The 22327-nt window shown below is 39.8% G+C and overlaps 3 protein-coding genes across 3 annotated transcripts in view; all 3 read left to right on the top strand.

The window, feature by feature from the left end:
* The window catches only part of LOC113645130 (tripartite motif-containing protein 16-like), a 664889-nt gene that overhangs the window by 628928 nt on the left and 13634 nt on the right, over nucleotides 1–22327 (top strand). The gene's annotated exons all lie outside the window — the stretch shown is intronic.
* LOC113645129 (E3 ubiquitin/ISG15 ligase TRIM25-like) lies at nucleotides 6742–10581 on the top strand. Its single transcript, XM_047820373.1, has 6 exons — nucleotides 6742–7368; nucleotides 8029–8124; nucleotides 8250–8483; nucleotides 8672–8831; nucleotides 9149–9208; nucleotides 9838–10581. The coding sequence occupies exons 1-6, from the start codon at nucleotides 6769–6771 to the stop codon at nucleotides 10362–10364; spliced, it is 1677 nt and encodes a 558-aa protein (XP_047676329.1). The 5' UTR covers nucleotides 6742–6768; the 3' UTR covers nucleotides 10365–10581.
* Nucleotides 15233–21263, top strand: LOC113645128 (E3 ubiquitin/ISG15 ligase TRIM25-like). Its single transcript, XM_047820382.1, has 6 exons — nucleotides 15233–15860; nucleotides 18813–18908; nucleotides 19080–19313; nucleotides 19502–19661; nucleotides 19984–20043; nucleotides 20705–21263. The coding sequence occupies exons 1-6, from the start codon at nucleotides 15270–15272 to the stop codon at nucleotides 21229–21231; spliced, it is 1668 nt and encodes a 555-aa protein (XP_047676338.1). The 5' UTR covers nucleotides 15233–15269; the 3' UTR covers nucleotides 21232–21263.

Here is a 22327-nt window from a genome sequence, read left to right as displayed (position 1 = left end):
ACAGGAGACAGAGCAGCTACACACACTAAAGTGACCCTGTGTGTTCATGGAGCCTTAAACCTAGTTCCTTAAACATTATTGACCTAAGAGAAATGTATTCTTGCTTGATGAGGTCATGTGGTCGAGGAGCCAGAGATCTGATTCGGATAATGAAGCTGCTGAGATTTGAAGATTCTCAAACAAACCATAAAACACAAAACACATCCGCCGTCCTTTATTTCTTACAAACATCGAACCTAAATCCTTCAAGTTGGCAGCTATTAACAATGCTGAAGGGAACAACTACTCATGTTACTGTAATTAAGTATATTTTATGAGGTATTTGTACTTGTATGAGTATATTTTTAAGTATATAATTTTACTTGTACTTCAGTACAAATTAAACTAAGTAATTTACTTTGTTATTTAAAAAAAATCACGATTCTGCATTTCGGTAGCCAATAAAAATATCTCATTAGTGATGGGAAGTTCGGATCATTTTACTGATTCGGTTCATTGAATCTCGTTCAGCAAAATGAACAGATCTTTTTTCGAGTCATTTCGTTCACTTCAGCAGAATGCAATTAAAATGTTTCCGGCTCAGACTGCATTGCCTTAGCCTATGGTGCTGTCACGTGATGAACAAACCACTCGAAAGGTGAACTAATCTTTTCTGATTAATGATCGCTTACGATGTTGCGCATGCGCAGTCAACACAAAATGAATGAATCAATCCCCGAGTCGACTCGTTATTCACGAGTAATCTTAACGGACCAGTGAAAATCCTTTGATTTTAACGAAAAACAAAAGATTCAAAAGTGTTTTTATTGTCTTTAAATATCTTTTATAAAATGTCTTTTGTTGTCTGGATCTTGTCTGATTCAGCAGTTACTGATAATTCAATAAATATCACCAGCTAAAAATGTATAGAGATGTGTTTATTGTATATGATGGCCACTAGAGGGCAGTGTAATGATGCCGATACAGTAAAGTTGTGACTGTGTGTAACACCGTAAGCAGTTAATAATAAACGGGGTTCCGAGCTTGATACTCGGTGTGTAAGTCTTATTAATACAATCTTAAATTGTTTTCTTTCTTTTTTTCTTTACTCCTGAAAGTAACTCAGTACTTTTTATTTTAATAGTTTATTCTATTGAAAAGGTCAATAATCAATTGATGAAGGAGTTTCTATAAAATAGTAATGTTAGTGTACTAGTTTCAACAGTTTTTGTATATGAGATGTTTATGATCAATGCACTTTATCTTAAAGTACTAAAGCATAAGAGCATAAATTTTACTCTGTGTTTTCTCCTTTTTCTCTTAGGTTTCGATCCATTAGCTGAGACGCACAGTGCCTTCAAAGACTGATATAAAGACTGATATAATGACTGATATAAAGACTGACATAAAGACTGACATAAAGACTGATATAAAGACTGACATAAAGACTGACATAAAGACTGACACAAAGTCTGATCCAAAGACTGATATAAAGACTGACACAAAGACTGACACAAAGACTGATTATAAAGACTGATATAAAGACTGATATAAAGACTGATTATAAAGACTGATATAAAGACTGATACAAAGACTGATACAAAGACTGATACAGAGACTGATCTTACTTTTTCTTTCTTTAATCCATTCTTGTTAAACTTTTAGAGCCATAGAGCTGCTTCATAGCTCTATGGCTTTTTTTTAAAATTAATGTGTTCCTTTTTAACTATAGCTTTATATACACAAGAAAGATATTTGTAAAAATCAGACTTAAATGAATCTGACTCTTTAAATATTATTAATATATAGTGATGAATGGTGTTAGTGGGTAAAGAAGTGAGAACAGAGATCATTCGTACTGACGTTCAAATGATGAATCAGTTTGTGAAAGCAACATTGAAATGCAAACGAATAAAGATGGTCTTAACTCGACAACTCAAGTGTTGTTCATGTCTGTTCACATCATCACAGCTCTGAACCGTACACACACAAACTTTAAACTGAACGCCAAAACACTCCCACAATGCAACACGTCAACAGTATAACAATGTATTACAGATCAAGTGGCTAAAATATAAGAATTACTATGCATTTACAGTCATATAATAAAATACACAGTATGACAATGTTTTATGAAAGTATAGTACAATACTGTTAGGAATTATTTGTAAATTTACAGTAAATACTTACAGTGTATGTCATGTTATATGTTAAGTCATGTCATGTTATATATTATGTCGTGTTATGTTTAGTCATGTCATCTTATGTTAAGTAAAACAGGACATTATAGTAGATGATTTACTTTAAAGATGAGTGGACTCAAACCTGAAAATTACCTTCAACTTCAGTTAGTGGGCTGCATTTGTCACATCTACATTAAAGTACAGTGAAATTCTTTTCTTTGCATCTTGGGGTCAAAGTGCAGGGTCAGATGATATAGCAACGATACAACATGAGTGCAACGATGATATAGCCATAATACAGCAACCCTGGAGTAATGAAGGTTAAGGGCTTTGTTCATGGGCCCAGCAGTGGCATCATGGCAACACTTAACCCATTGAGCCAGGTATTTATCTATTTATTATTTTACCGTGAATTCTGCAACTACTGTGTACACAACATGTGTTTTTTTCGGTGACTATACAAAGTATGTGATGAGGCGTTGCTCAATTGAGCGTCTCATGCTTGGCATCTACAGTAAACATAACATTCTAAAACTGCAACTTTTTACACTGTACATGTTTGGCACCACTAAATTTCTAAATTACGACTGGGACATGGGTAGCTCAAGTCATTAAAGCTCTGGGATGTTGATTGGAAGGTCGGGATTCAAGCGCCAAACTGCCACTGTTGTACCTCTGAGCAAACCCCAAAACTCTCCTTATGTGTATATGTGCCAGTGAAGACAATCTTTTAATGTGCCTTAATACAATAAAAAAATGTTTAGATTTCTGTATCTATTTACACCAGTAAAACTCTACCCTAACATATTTTGAAAGTAAATCTCCACTATAATTAGATCTAATAAAAATTGGACCAAGACAAAATGTGGATTTTAGTTTAAAATGTACCTCAATCCTTCAACTTCTGCTGTATACAAAACTACTCATGATTATAAAATATACATGCTTACCAAATGATAATTGGCAAAATCGTGGTCTAAACTTAAGGAGGTGGCTGTAATGAAATATTGTAAGACATATAACCACAAGAAAACTGGTCACAATGAAAGAGTGTCTGCAGTGTAAGGCTGCAGAGGATCCTGTGCTGGCAGGTCGCACAGCCCAGAATATACGAGATTGCGTTCGAAACTGGGGAATAACTTTAAAAAGAAAACACAGTGTAACTGAGGAAACTGTTAGATATGAAGCATCCCCTGAAAATCAAAACAGAGACAGTTCTGAATTATGTTGAATTTCTCATATCTTACACAAATTCTTTGTTTTAAAATGGTTGTGTACAAGGACTTGTTCTGTAAAGTCACAAATGTCTTAGTAAGACATCATGCAGTCATGTTTGTGTTTAATCAAGTTTCAGTAAAGCCTGTCTGTCCTAATACAGTCTAAAGGCTTTTTTGTGTATTGTTAAACTGATGTCATCATGAATACGTTTTTATACATAAATACGATTTTATTATCTTCTGGCGGTTGTATACATGAACACTGCTGCCGCTGGTGTCCATGTACTAGCAATAGTCGGGCTTAAAAAAGGTAAATAACACCATATTGTATCCGGAGTTGCCGCTGTGTGTTACTGCAGCGCCGCCATCTTGGATCAAGCAACCAAATTAATGTTGTGTCATTTATTTATAAAAGTGCATGAGAATATTATATTTATATTATTATACCGGTTTATTTAACACACATTTAATCTTCATGTAAGATAGAAGAAATCTATTTGTTGAATTATTTGGTTCAAAACTAAAATTATTTTATTTTTGCCTTAATAAAGTGTGTAAATTTAAAATGTATAAAAAAAAACCTTAATAAAATTGATGAATGATTGATTATTAATTCCGAGTGATATGACACATAATATGGATGATAAACTTTCCAGCTGTCGCCCAGCACTAACTTTATATGATTACACTATTATAGATGTTTTCTATACAGTGACACCAAAAAGTATTTGGACACTTAATCCACACTTATTTAAAAATAAAACTCCTTAAAAATCATGTTGAGCCAAGTGGCATTTATTTAAAAAAATATGGTGTGTGTGTGTGTGTGTGTGTGTGTGTGTGTGTGTGTGTGTGTGTGTGTGTGTGTGTGTGTGTGTGTGTGTGTGTGTGTGTGTGTGTGTGTGTTCTCAGATATCTACTGTCAGCAGTGTTAAATCTCCTCTTCTCTCCATCAGAGTCTCTTGTCTCATCTGAGCTTCTTTGGCCTCGCTCTCCCTCTCTTGCTTTTTCTTCATCTGCTTTCTCTCTTTGGTCTTCTGCTTCTTCTACTTTGTTTGTCAGCTTCTTCCTGAGCTTCTGGAACCACTGTATGGAAATGCACTTCAGCTTCTTATCAGCTGTCTCAAGTCCCTCCTTCTCACCTGCTTCCTTCTTCGGTTCTGAGGCCTCCAGCTCTTCTGTCATCTCCTGCATGGCAGCCATCTCTGGAATCTTCTGCTCCGCCATCTCTGGAATTTTCTCGTCCATCCTCTTCTTTTCAGCTCAAAAAGTTCTCAGTTCATTCATTTTTCCCTCCAGAAACTCTTCCGTGGCTCGAAGGTCCAGCTTGAGTCTGTCTTGATTTTTCTTCTTCTCCATGTTCTTCCTTTCTTAGTCAAGCATCAGCACGTTCCTCTCTTTTTCTTCATGAAGCTCTTTCCTCATTTCCTTTCTTTCCTTCACCAAAGCATTAGTCACTTCTGTAGAGTAAACTTCTCTCTCCTTGCTCTTTATCAGCTCCTGCCTCTTTCTCCTTCCGTATGAAGAACTGCGATCGATTGTGTCCATGATGTCGATTACCTGTTCCAGCACCAACTGACTCTTTATTTTAACCCTTTCCTTCACCAGAACGTCGATCACTTCTGTCGACCGAGCTGCTCGGTCTTTACTGTGTCTCAGCTGGAGCTCAAGTCTCTCTATCTCTTTCTCCAAGTACCATCTTCTCTTGATGTTCTTCCTCTTGCAGAGCTTCAGGAACCAGCCGACCCTCGTCATCTCGGGATCCATACTTCTGGCTTTCTGCTTTAGTTCTTCCACAGTTTCTTTCAGGTCTTTCACCTCTTTTGTCATTTTCTCCAGCTCTGTTTCTTCAAGAATTATTTGCTCCACTACCTCACAGTGTTTCCTCCAGCAGCCTTCAGTAATCTTCTACCTTTTGTCAAACTGCTCTATCTCCTTCTCCGTGTTCCTTCTCTTTTCCTCAAACTGGAGCATCAATCAATCAATCAATTCAATTCAATTCAAGTTTATTTGTATAGCGCTTTTTACAATAGACATTGTCTCAAAGCAGCTTTACAGAACATAAACATAGAACAGAAGGTAAACATAATTAATGATAAAGGAAATAACGAATAATAAAAGTAAAAGAATTGACAGAATAAAAAAATTCTAGATTATTATTAGATATATATAGTTCACAATGTGTATGTATTTATTCCCCTATGCGCAAGTCTGAGGTGACTCAGGCAGCAGTGGCAAGGAAAAACTCCCTTAAATTGGTAAAGGAAGAAACCTTGAGAGGAACCGGACTCAAGTGGGAACCCATCCTCATATGGGTGACACTGGGGGTGTGATTGTAATATACAGTCAGTTAAATGTTGTATTGGTGTAAGGATCATGGACTTCGGAACTCCTTAGTATCACAGAGTCTAACTGGAGATGTCTCAGGATTCTTAGAGTCGGCCTCGGTTCAGTGGACGCCCAAATGCTACGTCCCACAGAGGACGTTGGGAGCTGGTACAATGTCTGGGTGCCTCGGGATGGGTACAAAGAGAGAAGCAGTGGAGAGGGATTAACATATCTGCTGTTCATAAAAATGTGCAGATCTGATATACTGGTGCATGACACTATGGGATGTATTATGTGTACGCCTGACTAAAGAGATGAGTTTTTAATCTACTTTTAACTGGGAAAGTGTGTCTGAGCCCCGAACACTATCAGGAAGACTATTCAAAAGTTTGGGAGCTAGATAAGAAAACTCTCTACCACCTTTAATAGACTTAGATATTCTGGGAACTACCAGAAGTCCTGAGTTTTGTGATCTCAGAGAGCATGAAGGATTGTAACGTGTTAGATCAATAAAATTTTGTTTATAGAGCACCTTACAACAGCCAAAAGGAGCACAAGGTGCTTTCCAGTAAAACAACAATAAAAAAATAAAACCAATAAAATCAATAAGAACACAATGAACATAAAATAGCAGTTGATCAGCATCAAGCTGTCTTAACCACTGGCTGGTGTACAGTATGTCAAACATTAGTCAGCACCTCTGGTCAGGTCAAAGCTGACTGATGCAAATAAATTCATGAATAAAAGAGAGGAAACAAATATGATTTGGATATAAAAACACAACGTGTGTGTGTGTGTGTGTGTGTGGGTGGGTGGGTGTGTGTGTGTGGGTGTGTGTGGGTGTGTGTGGGTGAGTGATTAAAGTCCGAGCTCCTTTTCTCTGTAAAGCCACACCTCCACTCTCTGTTACACTATAACACACTGAACCAGGAAGTTCATTTAAAAAAAAAACGAAACTTATAGATCTCTCTCTCTCTCTCTCTCTCTCTCTCTCTCTCTCTCTCTCTCTCTCTCTCTCTCTCTCTCTCTCTCTCTCTCTCTCTCAGTGTGCGAGCAGGAAAATGGCAGAGGCCAGTATTTCAGTAGATAATTTTTCTGTGGATCAGTTCAGCTGTCCAGTGTGTCTGGATCTCCTGAATGATCCAGTGACTACTCCCTGTGGTCACAGTTTCTGTAAGGTGTGTATTAATACTCACTGGGATCAGGAGGATGTGAAGGGTGTCTACAGCTGTCCTCAGTGTAGAGAGACTTTCACTCCAAGGCCTGTTCTTCGCAGGAACAACATGCTGGCTGAAGTGGTGGAGAAACTGAAGAAGACTGAACTCCAAGCTGCTTCTCCTGCTCACTGTTACGCTGGACCTGGAGATGTGGAGTGTGATTTCTGCACAGGGAGAAAACACAAAGCTGTCAAGTCCTGTCTGGTTTGTCAGGCCTCCTTTTGTGAAGATCATCTTAAACCTCACTATCAGTCTCCTGTCTTTAAGAAGCACAAGTTAGTTGAAGCCTGTGCAGAGCTCCAAGAGAAGATCTGCTCTGAACATGACAAACTGATGGAGATCTACTGTCGTACTGACCAAAGCTTCATCTGTTACTTTTGTCTGATGGATCAACACAAAGGTCATGATACAGTTTCAGCTAAAGCAGAAAGAACTAAAAAACAGGTGAGAACTGGATATTAATATTCTTTTTTAAGTCAATTTCTACAAATTCTATTTCTAATCTAATTTCTATTGAGGTGATCCTATTGGTTATATGACTGTCATTCAGTGTAAGGTGGATTTTTATTAAAAGTCAAAGTGTGTTTTGTAAAGACGTGTGAAACAGCTCAGACCAGTCAGTGTACTTTAAACAGCCAGCGGCATGACACTGATGATGATGATGATGATGATGAAGATATTTAACACGGTCATGTGCCACTTTATTCTGATTTCAATTAGAAAACTATTTTTTCAACCATTTTTTCACTGAAAGTGTTGAAGCTTCTTTAAGACACATTTATATTATAATTCAGTTTATTTGTATCTGTGTTTAAACTATTCCCCTGGGAAGCTTCTGCTCAGAGTTTGGTCTAGATATATTTGTCCTGATCCAGGTTGAGGAGCCTCTCGTGGTAACCAGGAGAGTTCACCCAGGTGGGATTACACATCATCACAGGGCACCATGTTAAGAGCAGTCTGATATAAAGAGATCAGCAGGAAAGGAGAGGGTGATGAGTGTGATGATGTGTGCTGGGGACAATGTAGTAGTTTCTTATTTAATTACAGCTACAATTCTTTCTATTTTAGTTTTATTTCTATTAAACATATTGTATTTGGTCTCAGAATGAGTTAAAGGAGGATCAGATAAAATCCCAGAAGAGGATCCAGGAGAAGCAGAAGAAGGTGCAGGAGCTGAAACAGACTGTGGACATTATTAAGGTGAGGAGGAAACTGAGAGATTCACATAAACACACACATTATAGAGTCACTGTCAGATAAAGAGTTCATCTTTAAATGGATCTGTGTGTGTGTGTGTGTGTGTGTGTGTGTGTGTGTCCTTACAGACGCGTTCACAGGCAGCAGTAGATGACAGTGAGAGGATCTTTACTGAGATGATCAGCTACATGGAGAAAAAGCGCTCGGAGGTGACGGAGCTGATCAGAGCTCAGGAGAACGCTGAAGTGAGTCAAGCCGGACGACTCCTGAATCAACTGGAGCAGGAGATTGCTGATCTTAAGAAGAGAATCACTGAGCTGGAGCAGCTTTCACACACACACGATGAAATCCACTTCCTCCAGGTAACACTCACTGTCTGATCTACAGAGGGCGCTGTTCCTCACAAAGTTTCCTCCTAAAAGCTCATTACAGCAACAAGAAATGTTCCTGTCTGAGATCACAAGTGTGTCTTTGTTCTGATTCAGTCTGAGATTCATTCGTTCCTCTCGTCCACTTTTCTCCTTCTCTATGAGGTGTTTCCTCAATGTAGAGTTTCCCGTCTCTCTGTGTTTCTCCTGGATGTGACGACTCACTCAGCTTCACTGTCAATCAACATCTCTCATTTGATGGAGTGAGGAAATCTCTCTCAGGTCTGAAAAAACGAGTCGAGGAAATCTGTGAGGAAGAATTCAACAAAATCAGACCAGAAGGTGAACAAACAAACATTGTTTCTGTATCACAGTAAAAAGAGCCATAAAATTCATCTAACAGAAATAAGAAGTAAGCAGGAACAAGACTGCAGAAAATCACACAGTATTAGCATCAGTCTTGTAAATGACATCAAGATCAATTTAGCAGACAAAGTACAAATCTTACATTTGTGGAGAAAATCGTAGCTGATGAATAAATTGAGATGGTGATGTTGTTGACGTCTGAAATAAACGTGACGAAGCAAATTTTAACATTCACACTTTAAACTGTTTCCTGTTTATTTTTCTGTCTCCATTTTGTCTCTGTGTCTCCAAAGCTGCAGCAGTTCAGATGGTTTTACCTTCAGAACAAAAGAACAGAGAAGATTTTCTGCAGTGTAGGTTTTACACACACACACACACACACACACTCAGCCACACACAGACACACACACACACAGACAAATATACACACACTCACAGAGACACAGACTCACACACAAACTTACACACACATAAACACACAGACACTCAGACACACACAAACTGACACAAACTGACACACACACTCACACACACACAGACACACACAGACTCAAAACACACATACACACTCACACAGACAAAGACTTACACACACATAAACACACAGACACTCAGACACACACAAACTGACACACACACTCACACACACACAGACACACACAGACTCAAAACACACATACACACTCACACAGACAAAGACTTACACACATATAAACACACAAACACACAGACACACACACACACACACACACACACTCAGACACACACACAGACACAAACACACAAACAGACATACACACACACAGAGACACACACGCAGACACAGACACACAGACACACACACAGTGTTAAAATGTCTGTATTTTTGATCTATGTTTAATAGAGCAGCATTAGGAGAATAGAAACACAGACAGGTGTCTCACACACACTTATTATAAATCCTGTGATTAACATCTAACATGTGGACATTTTATTACTGTAGATTTCTGTTATCTGACTCTGGATCCAAACACAGCAAATCCTGATCTCATTCTGTCTGAGAAGAACAGAGTGGTGACATTCAGTTGGACACAACAGCGATACTCTGATCATCCAGAGAGATTTGACTCCTGGATTCAGGTGTTGTGTAAGGAGAGTGTGTGTGGACGCCGTTACTGGGAGGTGGAGTGGAGCAGTAATGTGTTCATATCGGTGTCATATAAAGAGATCAGCAGGAAAGGAGGGGGTTATGAGTGTGGGTTTGGATACAACAGTCAGTCCTGGAGTCTGTGGTGTTTTTCTTCCTCTGTCATTTTCTATCACAACAACATAAAGACTGATCTCCGAGGTCCATCATCCTCCAGAATAGGAGTGTATGTGGATCACAGTGCAGGAACTCTGTCCTTTTACAGCGTCTCTGACACCATGAGGCTCCTCCACAGAGTCCACACCACATTCACTCAGCCTCTATACGCTGGAGTCTGTATGTTTAGTTATAACTCATCTGTGAGGTTTTGTGATCCAAAATAAAATGTTAGTAAAAGTGTTTATAAAAACTATGAGTGAGGTGTGAGATTAAATTTGTCCCTGAGCTTCACTGGATATATTGTGTGCAGAAACTGGAACAGTAATGAATGCAGAATGTAGAAACAGACTATTTACCTGTATGCACTATTGGATGGGTTTATTATAGTTGATATAAAAATGTTCAATGTCTCCTCAGAAATAATAAACTTTACTCAAACTGCTCTGTCTTTCTGTGTTGCTTGTTGGTGGAAACACAACCTACTGTGTGTAAAAGGCCTTTATTATCTTATATCTTTAACAATTTTCTGCTTAACAGTCCATTTAACATACTGTGCACTCTGGAATTATTCAGTCAAAGTGGAAGAATAAACTGATAATAAACTGTATTTTCTCTCAGTTCAGTCTTCTGCCCAGTCACAGTACAGAGCAGGAGTCACTTAGTAATCTGGAAATGTCACATCTACGTTACAGCACAGTGAAATTCTTTTCTTTGCATGTTGGGGTGAAAGTGCAGGGTCAGTCATGATACAGCAACCCTGGAGTAGTGAAGGTTAAGGGCTTTGTTCAAGGGCCCAATAGTGGCATCTTGGCAACACTGGGTCTTGAACCCAGTCTCCAGTCAACAGCCCATAGCCTTAACCAACTGATCCAAGATACTTTAGACAGGATATTTATACATATATACATACTGTTATAAATTGATTTAATGTTTATACTCTATAGACACTGATTATGAGAGAATTCATGGCCAATATTGTCCTGGCCCACACTGTGAAGACAGGAAACATGGAAAGTATGTAGGATTAAAGAAAGATTTGGGATTGTAACTCTGCCTTGCATCCTATTGTCCCAAGTGTTTTATTCCATATTGTTAATGTTATTTATTCCACAATGTAAAACATGACCACAATTCTATTACAGTAGTCAAATTTGTGTGTGTTCTTCACCGAATGCATCATTCTTTTTTTTATTTGTTTTCTATCAAACTTTAGTTGACTTTATTTAATTTCAGAAAGTACAGTGTAATATAATAATATCACACAGAATACATGTCACTGATATAGACATCATACCTCAAAGTGATGACATCACAGACCATTACCTCATACTGTACACACTACCTGTAGAACAGACTAACTGTGTCTCACCACGTTATCGACTCGGTAGAACTATTATTTACATTTACATTTACATTTACAGCATTTGGCACATGCCCTTATCCAGAGCGACGTATATAAGTGCTTAAATCTTTAACATTGAATACATTAATGCTGGTTCACTAGGTTACATACTTAAGATACCATGAGTTTAAAACATTTGTTCAAAGTTACAATGAAAAAGTGTCAAAGGTTTTTTTTTTTTTTTTTTTTAATGCAAAAGATAAGGAAAGAAGTGCTAGTTGAAGTGTTTCCTGAATAAGTAGGTCTTCAACCGCCGCTTGAAAATAGCCAGTGACTCAGCTGTCCAGACCTCTAGGGGAAGTTCATTCCACCACCTTGTTGCCAGAACAGAGAAGAGTCTTGTAGTATACTTGCCTCTTACCCTGAGAGATGGTGGAACCAGTCGAGCAGTGCTGGTAGATCGGAGGTTGCGGGGTGCAGTGCGAGGAATGATGAGGGCTTTGAGGTAAGAGGGAGCTGGTCCATTTTTGGCTTTGTAGACCAGCATCAGTGTTTTGAATCGGATGCGTGCAGCTACCGGAAGCCAGTGGAGGGATCGCAGCAGCGGGGTGGTATGCAAGAACTTTGGCAGGTTGAAAACAAGCCGGGCAGCTGCAACCACTAAAGACAGATTCACAAATAACCTGCCTGATCTGTCTCATCTTCTTACTATATCAAACTCCCCAAATGCAAGAAACACTTTAAAAGATTAGCCACATTTTCAGTGGCAGTGCGTTTGACATTTCAATGACCAGAAACCACTTCACGGTAGCTAACGCAGAGAAAAATTGTTTGTAGGATGACAAAGCTTCATGTTTGTTCTGCCCTGCTCAAACTCGCTCCGATCCAAACTCTTGCCTGTTTCTTGAGTGTTCAAATGCTGACATTCCTATTCAAACACAGTGAGCGAACTTCATCGAGCGAGCGACTATTTAGAGAGACTTACTTTTCACGATTTACACACCAAACTTTTCACACAACACACACCAAACTTTTTAAACAACACACATTAATTTAACCATGTTTACTGTGTGGTTATGTTGGCTTTGTGGAAGCCAACATTCTGTTTTCCTATTTAAACTTAGACAAAAATTTATCAAGAGTAACTCCTCCTAGAGACAAATTTGGATATGTTGTAGAACCTGGTCTGAAGTTTGTTGCTATTACTTTTCTAAGCGATCCGAGTACCAGTACTTCCGGTACCGGGTCTCAAAGTGGCCTTTTTTTCCCATAGACTCCCGTTTTAAAATTTGGAGATTTATAACTCGGCAAGCTTTCAAACTATCTACACAAAACTTGACCATCTCCTTTAGGTACTCTGAGCAAAGTTTTAAATTGGTGTACCGACTGGCCTTTTGGTTGTGCCGCAGCACTGCCCCCAAAATATGCAAAATCAAAAAACTTTTTACAACATGGACATGTGACATATCAAAACACAACAATGAGGGGAACTTCCTCACGGGTATTCTGAAGACGTCTCATGCTCGTCTCCACTTACCTCCATATGTTTAGGCACCTCAGCTTTCTGTTAACTTTCTTCCATAAGTAACACTGACCCTTATGTCCACTCGCTTCCAAAAAGCACCTGCCTTCGTGAATACTTGCATCGTCAAAACCAACTTCAAAGTTTGTTGTGACGAACTTTACAAATCTAGTTTAATATTAAGTTTGTATAGTTTAATATTCACTTACATTTATATTAATTTCATAATAAATTGCAAGTCAAGTAGCTTATTGTCTTAGGGAGCACTAAAGGCTTAGACCTGATGATTTAACACAGAAGTGGAAGTATACTGTTTAAGAAGAATACTTCCTCCCATCTCCCCAGCCTCCCCATCCTAAAGAAACCTGCTCTGGATCCATCAGACATTAGTAACTACAGACCGGTATCACTTCTCTCATTTCTTTCAAAAATTCTTGAACGCATTGTCTATAATCAACTGTCTGTCTATCTCTCACAGAACAACCTCCAAGATCCCAACCAGTCTGGCTTTAAAGCAGCTCACTCTACAGAGACAGCCCTTTTGGATGTCTCTGAGAAGCTACATGCTGCTAGATCAGCCAAACAGTCATCCGTCATTATCCTCCTTGACCTTTCAGCAGCGTTTGATACGGTCAACCACAAGACTTTCTTATCCACCCTCAAGAGTCTTGGGATTTGCGGATCAGCTTGGGAATGGTTTGCTTCCTACCTGGAAGGACGCTCATATCAGGTAACATGGAGGGGAGTGACATCTGCTCCACGCAGACTCTCCACTGGCGTCCCACAGGGCTCAGTACTTGGACCTCTTCTTTTCTCCCTGTATACTCACTCTCTTGGGGAAGTTATTTCATCACATAGGTTCTCTTACCACTGCTATGCTGATGATACACAACATATCTTCTCTTTCCCACCCTCAGATACCACAGCTTCTGACCAGATCTCAGCCTGTCTGGCAGAAATTTCATCATGGATGACTGCTCATCAGTTAAAGCTCAATCCTAGCAAAACTGAAATGCTGTTCATCCCAGGTGATTCATCCCCAGGTCATGATCTTGCTATATCCTTGCACAACGATCTGATCTCCCCTTCAGCCACAGCTTGCAACCTTGGGGTAATCATGGACAATCAACTATCCTTTTCCTCTCATGTTGCTAATGTGACTCGCTCATGTCGGTTTCTTCTCTACAACATTAGAAGGATTCGGCCATTTTTGTCCACACAGACTGCTCAGGTACTTGTTCAGTCTCTTGTCATTTCTAGACTGGATTACTGCAATGCACTGCTGGCAGGTCTACCTATGAACGCAATCCATCCTCTGCAAATGATCCAAAATGCAGCTGCCCGGCTTGTTTTCAACCTGCCAAAGTTCTTGCATACCACCCCGCTGCTGCGATCCCTCCACTGGCTTCCGGTAGCTGCACGCATCAGATTCAAAACACTGATGCTGGCCTACAAAGCCAAAAATGGACCAGCTCCCTCTTACCTCAAAGCCCTCATCATTCCTCGCACTGCACCCCGCAACCACCAATCTACCAGCACTGCTCGACTGGTTCCACCATCTCTCAGGGTAAGAGGCAAGTATACTACAAAACTCTTCTATGTTCTGGCAACAAGGTGGTGGAATGAACTTCCCTTAGAGGTCTGGACAGCTGAGTCACTGGCTATTTTCATGCGGCGGATGACGACCTACTTATTCAGGAAACATTTCAACTAGCACTTCTTTCCTTATCTTTTGCATTTAAAAAAAAAAAAACCTTTGACACTTTTTCATTGTAACTTTGAACAAATGTTTTAAACTCATGGTATCTTAAGTATGTAACCTAGTGAACCAGCATTAATGTATTCAATGTTAGAGATTTAAGCACTTATGTACGTCGCTCTGGATAAGGGCGTCTGCCAAATGCTGTAAATGTAAATGTAAATGTAAATGTAAATGTAAATGTAAATGTGTGTGTGTGTGTGTGTGTGTGTGTGTGTGTGTGTGTGTGTGTGTGTGTGTGTGTGTGTGTGTGTGTGTGTGTGTGTGTGTGTGCGTGCGTGTGTGTGTGTGAGGTGTGAGTGGTTAAAGTCTGAGTTCCTTTTCTCTATAAAGCCACACCTCCTCTCTCTGTTACACTATAACACACTGAACCAGGACGTTCATTTCAGAGAAAACAACACTTATAGAACTCTCTCTCTCTCTCTCTCTCTCTCTCTCTCTCTCTCTCTCTCTCTCTCTCTCTCTCTCTCTCTCTCTCTCTCTCTCTCTCTCGTTTGTGCCGGAAAATGGCAGAGGCCAATATTTCAGTAGATCAGGATCAGTTCAGCTGTCCAGTGTGTCTGGATCTCCTAAATGATCCAGTGACTACTCCCTGTGGTCACAGTTTCTGTAAGGTGTGTATTAATACTCACTGGGATCAGGAGGATGTGAAGGGAGTCTACAGCTGTCCTCAGTGTAGAGAGACTTTCACTCCAAGACCTGTTCTACGCAGGAACAACATGCTGGCTGAAGTGGTGGAGAAACTGAAGAAGACTGAACACCAAGCTGCTTCTCCTGCTCACTGTTACGCGGGACCTAGAGATGTGGAGTGTGATTCCTGCACTGGGAGAAAACGCAAAGCTGTTAATTCCTGTCTGGTTTGTCAGGCCTCCTTTTGTGAAAAACATCTTAAACCTCACCATCAGTCTCCTGCCTTTAAGAAGCACAAGTTAGTTGAAGCCTGTGCAGAGCTCCAAGAGAAGATCTGCTCTGAACATGACAAACTGATGGAGATCTACTGTCGTACTGACCAAAGCCTCATCTGTTACTTGTGTATGATGGATCAACACAAAGGTCATGATACAGTTTCAGCTAAAGCAGAAAGAACTAAAAAACAGGTGAGAACTGGATATTAATATTCTTTAAAAGTCAAATTCTACAAATTCTATTTCTAATCTAATTTCTATTGAGGTGATCTGATTGGTTATATGACTGTCATTCAGTCTAAGGTGGATTTTTAGTAAAAGTCAAAGTGTATTTTGTAAAGACGTGTGAAACAGCCCAGGGGTCTCATTTACAAAGCGTGCCTACGCACAAAACGGGGCTGGAAACGTGCGCACCCCAGTTTTCGCGCAAAGGTTGTGATCTATAAAAAACAAACTTGACGGGAGAATGTGCGCACCTTTAAGCAAACTTTGAGACGTGCGTACGCAAATTCTGGAGACAAAGGGAATTGGCGACACAGATGGTGAGGTCGTTTGATTGTAGAAAATTCATGTGAGAAGAACGATCATAAGAATCAATGACATTTAATTTTCACTCCATTTCATACGTTATATCCACATTATCATGAAGATTAAATCCAACAGTGTTATTTGTGCCGATTGTTTTAGGCTATATACATCTAGTAAAATCCAAACGTAATTCAAAATGTATTAAAAATAAAATATAATAATAATCAGTGCTACTCCGTCAGGTGTATCCTGTCTTGATGCCCAATGACGCCTGAGGATAGGCACAGGCTCCCCGTGACCCGAGTAGTTCGGATAAGCGGTAGAAAATGAATGAATGATTGAATGAATGAATGAATGAATGAATAACCAGCGCTTACAGTCACATTGTCCACAACGGGAGCGCAGACGCAGATGGCGCGACTACATGTGATACAGAATAGCATGAAATACCCTTTTATTAGAGTGATCAAAACCGTCATGAAGAAGCATGTGTTCACTATAACATTTTCGTTTTACATTTTCGCCCACAAATTAATTTTGTGATTTTGTCAAGGTGTTAACGCTCAGTCTAATTGCTAGAAACATATAAATCCTCCGGTGACCCGCGTATGTAGCACTGTTGGAGGATTACGGCAGAATAAGGAGAGAACGAGTTTTCAGGGACCATGATGATTTCCTGGCCCATTATGATGACTGGCTAATAAGCCGATTTAGATTCCCTAGAGCTGTGCTCTTAGATCTATGTGTTGAATTGGGTCCAGTATTAGAAAGGGCAACACGCTGGAACCATGCCATCCCAGTCCAAATACAAGTCCAGCGGGAATTGGCAGACAGGTAAATTATATATATATAAAAAACTACAAGTAATCCTCAACTTTGTGTCTAAGACCTTTTTGTATATGAAGTAATTCTATTGGAATCTATCATCTCACCCTGTAGGTCTGGTATATCACAGCCGTCCCTGAGTGCCATAATATCTGGCAATATCAAGGGCGTCTGCCAAATATTCAATATCTTTTGAATTGTATACTTAATATGGGTAGTCGGTACATCAGGTTCCACTACACTGTGCGAGAACAGGCCGAAATTAAAATGCAATTTGCAGCAATGTCTGGTTTCCCAAATGTAATCGGCGCAATTGACTGCGCTCATGTTGCCATAAGGGCACCATCTGAAAATGAATTTGCTTATGTTAATAGAAAGCATGTGCATTCTATTAATGTGCAAATCATATGTGACTCCAACATGACCCTCACAAACATTGTGGCACGCTGGCCTGGTTCAACACATGATTCCTTTATCTTGACACATAATAGGGAACAGACTAAATGCAGGCGCAGTACTGTACGTGATGGCTGGCTTCTTGGTGAGTTTAGCAATATTAAAAAGTAGAAAATGTAACAATTTAGTTTTTAATATAATTATAATAATGTTGTTTTTAATATAATTATAACCTGCAGGCTACAGTGGCTACCCCCTGAGACGCTGGCTCCTCACCCCATTTTAAACACACAGAGCGCAGAAGAAACTCATTATAATGAGGTCCACTCTCGTGCCCGCGCACTGATTTGCATTCACTATTTATGGTTAAAAATGGGCGTGTACAGGGCGGGATTTGAGGCTGGTTCACGTACGCACATCTGCGTGTGATCTGAGATTCATAAAGGGAACATTGCTTATTGCTTACAGGTGTGCGTACGCAAATTTTTATAAATCGGAAACTTTTTTGGCTTTTGGGCGTACGTAAACTTTTAGTAGGGATCCTACGCACAGTTTTATAAATGAGACCCCAGACCAGTCAGTGTACTTTAAACAGCCAACGGCATGGCACTGATGATGATGATGATGATGATGATGATGATGAAGATATTTAACACGGTCATGTTCCACTTTTCTGATTTCAAAGTCTATTTTGTTTTACTTCTAAATGTGTTGAAACTTCTTTAAGGCACATTTATATTTAATTTATTCTTATACATGCACACACACTACAAATTCAAATTTAAATTCAAAATCAATTTATTTGAACAATTCCCATTGTCTAAAAGCAACTTTACAGAAGAATAGAAACAGAAGAAAGAAAAAAAGAAAGAAATATACACAATAGAAGAAAAATAATAAAAATAAATAAATTAATACACACACAATTCAAGTTTAAAATTAATTAATAAATATGAATTTTAAATGTAAAATATTATATATCTACATATAACATATGGTGTAATACCAGTGGAAGATGTTTAAGGTCATTTTCGAGTACAAACAACACCTTCAACTAAAGGAGTGAGTGAAAGTGATTGTTCAAATGTAAAAAGAACCCTGAGCTGGAGATCTGGGAAGCGTCTGCTCAGAGTTTGGTCTAGATATATTTGTCCTGATCCAGGTTGAGGAGCCTCTCGTGGTAACCAGGAGAGTTCACCCAGGTGGGATTACACATCATCACAGGGCACCATGTTAAGAGCAGCCTGATATAAAGAGATCAGCAGGAAAGGAGAGGGTGATGAGTGTGATGATGTGTGCTGGGGACAATGTAGTAGTTTCTTATTTAATTACAGCTACAATTCTTTGTATTTTATTTTTATTTCAATTAATTAAACATATTGTATTTGGTCTCAGAATGAGTTAAAGGAGGATCAGATAAAATTCCAGCAGAGGATCCAGGAGAAGCAGAAGAAGGTGCAGGAGCTGAAACAGACTTTGGACATTATTAAGGTGAGGAGGAAACTGAGAGATTCACATAAACACACACAGTATAGTCACTGTGAGATAAAGAGTTGATCTTTAAATGGATCTGTGTGTGTGTGTGTGTGTGTGTGTGTGTGTGTGTGTGTGTGTGTGTGTGTGTGTGTGTGTGTGTGTGTGTGTGTTTTCGGTTTCTAACAGATGCGTTCACAGGCAGCAGTGGATGACAGTGAGAGGATCTTTACTGAGATGATCAGCTTCATGGAGAAAAAGCACTCGGAGGTGATGCAGCTGATCAGAGCTCATGAGAAAGCTGAAGTGAATCGAGCCGGACGACTTCTGAATCAACTGGAGCAGGAGATTGCTGATCTTAAGAGGAGAATCACTGAGCTGGAGCAGCTTTCACACACACACGATGACATCCACTTCCTCCAGGTAACACTCACTGTCTGTTCTACAGAGGGCGCTGTTCCTCACAAAGTTTTCTCCTAAAAGCTCATTACAGCAACAAGAAATGTTCCTGTCTGAGATCACAAGTGTGTCTTTGTTCTGATTCAGTCTGAGATTCATTCGTTCCTCTCGTCCACTTTTCTCCTTCTCTATGATGTGTTTCCTCTCTGTAGAGTTTCCCGTCTCTTTGTGTTTCTCCTGGATGTGACGTCTCACTCAGCTTCACTGTCAATCAGCATCCCTCATTTGATGGAGTGAGGAAATCTCTCTCAGATCTGAAAAAACGAGTCGAGCAAATCTGTGAGGAAGAATTCAACAAAATCAGACCAGAAGGTGAACAAACAAACATTGTTTCTGTATCACAGTAAAAAGAGCCATAAAATTCATCTAACAGAAATAAGAAGTAAGCAGGAACAAGACTGCAGAAAATCACACAGTATTAGCATCAGTCTTGTAAATGACATCAAGATCAATTTAGCAGATAAACAAAGTACAAATCTTACATTTTTGGATAAAATCGTAGCTGATGAATAAATTGAGATGGTGATGTTGTTGACGTCTGAAATAAACGCGAGGAAACAAATTTTTCACATTCACACTTTAAACTGTTTCTATTTCATTTTTCTGTCTCCATTTTGTCTCTGTGTCTCCAAAGCTGCAGCAGTTCAGATGGTTTTACCTTTAAAACCAAAGAACAGAGAAGATTTTCTGCAGTGTAGGTTTCACACACACACACACACACACACACACACACACACACACACACACACACACACACACACACACACACACAAACAGACACACACACACACAAACAGACACACACACACGCACAAACAGACACACACACACACACACATACACACACACACACACACACACACACACACACACACACACACACACACACACACACACACACAGAGAGACACTCAGACACACACACAAACACACACACACACACACACACACACACACACACACACAGACACTCAGACAAACACACAAACAGACACACACACACTCAGACACACACACACAAACAGACAGACACAGACACACATACTCAGACACACACAAACAGACACACACACAGAAACACACTCAGACACACACACACACACACACACACACACACACACACACACATACACACACACACACACACACACACACACACACACACAAACAGACACACAGACACACACACACACACACAAACAGACACACACAAACAGAAACACACAGAGACACTCAAATAGAAACAGACACACACTCACACACACGCACACACACAGACACACACACAAACAGACACACACATACACATACATCCTGTGATTAACATCTAACATGTGGACATTTTATTACTGTAGATTTCTGTTATCTGACTCTGGATCCAAACACAGCAAATCCTCAACTCATTCTGTCTGAGAAGAACAGAGTGGTGACATGGAGTGAGACACAACAGCGATACTCTGATCATCCAGGGAGATTTGACTCCTATACTCAGGTGTTGTGTAAGGAGAGTGTGTGTGGACGCTGTTACTGGGAAGTGGAGTGGAGCGGTGATGTGTTCATATCAGTGTCATATAAAGAGATCAGCAGGAAAGGATGGGGTTATGAGTGTGTGTTTGGATACAACAGTCAGTCCTGGAGTCTGTGCTGTTCTTCTTCCTCTGTCTATTTCTGGCACAACAACATTATGACTGAGCTCCGAGGTCCATCATCCTCCAGGATAGGAGTGTATGTGGATTACAGTGCAGGAACTCTGTCCTTCTACAGCGTCTCTGACACCATGAGGCTCCTCTACAGAGACCACACCACATTCACTCAGCCTCTATATGCTGGAGTCAGTATGTGGAGTTATAACTCATCTGTGAGGTTTTGTGATCCAAAATAAAATGTTAGTAAAAGTGTTTATAAAAACTATAAGTGAGGTGTGAGATTGAATTTGTCCCTGAGCTACACTGGACATTTTGTGTGCAGAAACTGGAACAGTAATGAATGCAGAATGTAGAAACAGACTATTTAACTGTATGCACTATAAGGATGGGTTTATTATAGCTGATATAAAAATGTTCTCTGTCTCCTCAGAAATAATAAACTTTACTCAAACTGCTCTGTCTTTCTGTGCTGCTTGCTGGTGGAAACACAACCTACTGTGTGTAAAAGACCTTTATTATCTTATATCTTTAACAATTTTCTGCTTAACAGTCCTTTTAACATACAGTGCTCTGGAACTAGATTTGTAAAGTTCGTCGCAACAAACTTTGAAGTTGGCTTTGACAGTGCAAGAATTCGCAAAGTCCGGTGCATTTTCGAGGCGAGTGGACAGAAAGATTGTGAAAGCTACTGGACCGCTAGTGTGCCAATACGTGACATCACATGATGTCAGTTGACGTGACCAGAATACCCGTGGGGCAGTTCCCCTCATTGTGCTGAGTGTTTTGATTTGTCACATGTCCATGTTGTGCAAATTTTTAATTTTCACGTGACCTCACGTGACGTTACGTGACGTCATGTTACGTGACCAGAATACCTGTGGGGCAGTTCCCCACATTGTGCTGTGTTTTGATATGTCACATGTCCCTGTTGTGCAAATTTTTAATTTTCACGTGACCTCATGTGACGTCACGTAACGTTATGTGACGTCTCCAGAATACCCGTGGGGCAGTTCCCCTCATTTTGCTGAGTGTTTTGATATGTCACATGTCCATGTTGTGCAAATTTTTATTTCGCTCGTTTTGGGGGCGGGCTACATGTGACGTCTGAGGGTTTGGACATTTCATGTCAATTCTGAAGTCATTATGGGATTCTATTTATTATACTGCATAGAACAGTATATGAACATGCAATTCTTAATGTTGGATGTATTGTGTGTGTGGGACTTTTCTGAATTCCCTATTCAAGTCTATGGGATGTTCGATCATTGACTACGGGAAAACCGAAAATTCCGTCGGAACTCCGGAATAAAAATTTGGTCCGGAATAAGGTCC

Source organism: Tachysurus fulvidraco, chromosome 11 (assembly GCF_022655615.1).
Source record: "Tachysurus fulvidraco isolate hzauxx_2018 chromosome 11, HZAU_PFXX_2.0, whole genome shotgun sequence".
Taxonomy (NCBI): Eukaryota; Metazoa; Chordata; class Actinopteri; order Siluriformes; family Bagridae; genus Tachysurus; species Tachysurus fulvidraco.
Note: the sequence above shows the minus strand (reverse complement) of the source record. Positions and strands in the feature narration are given on the sequence as shown.

Excerpts from the sequence above, each read along its gene's own strand:
- LOC113645129 (XM_047820373.1), top strand. The coding sequence starts at position 6,769 with ATGGCAGAGGCCAGTATTTCAGTAGATAATTTTTCTGTGGATCAGTTC. Across the intron at positions 8,125-8,249 it reads AGACTGTGGACATTATTAAG|ACGCGTTCACAGGCAGCAGT; the intron begins GTGAGGAGGAAA and ends GTGTCCTTACAG. Across the intron at positions 9,209-9,837 it reads CAGAGAAGATTTTCTGCAGT|ATTTCTGTTATCTGACTCTG; the intron begins GTAGGTTTTACA and ends TTATTACTGTAG.
- LOC113645128 (XM_047820382.1), top strand. The coding sequence starts at position 15,270 with ATGGCAGAGGCCAATATTTCAGTAGATCAGGATCAGTTCAGCTGTCCA. Across the intron at positions 18,909-19,079 it reads AGACTTTGGACATTATTAAG|ATGCGTTCACAGGCAGCAGT; the intron begins GTGAGGAGGAAA and ends GGTTTCTAACAG. Across the intron at positions 19,314-19,501 it reads ATGACATCCACTTCCTCCAG|AGTTTCCCGTCTCTTTGTGT; the intron begins GTAACACTCACT and ends TCCTCTCTGTAG.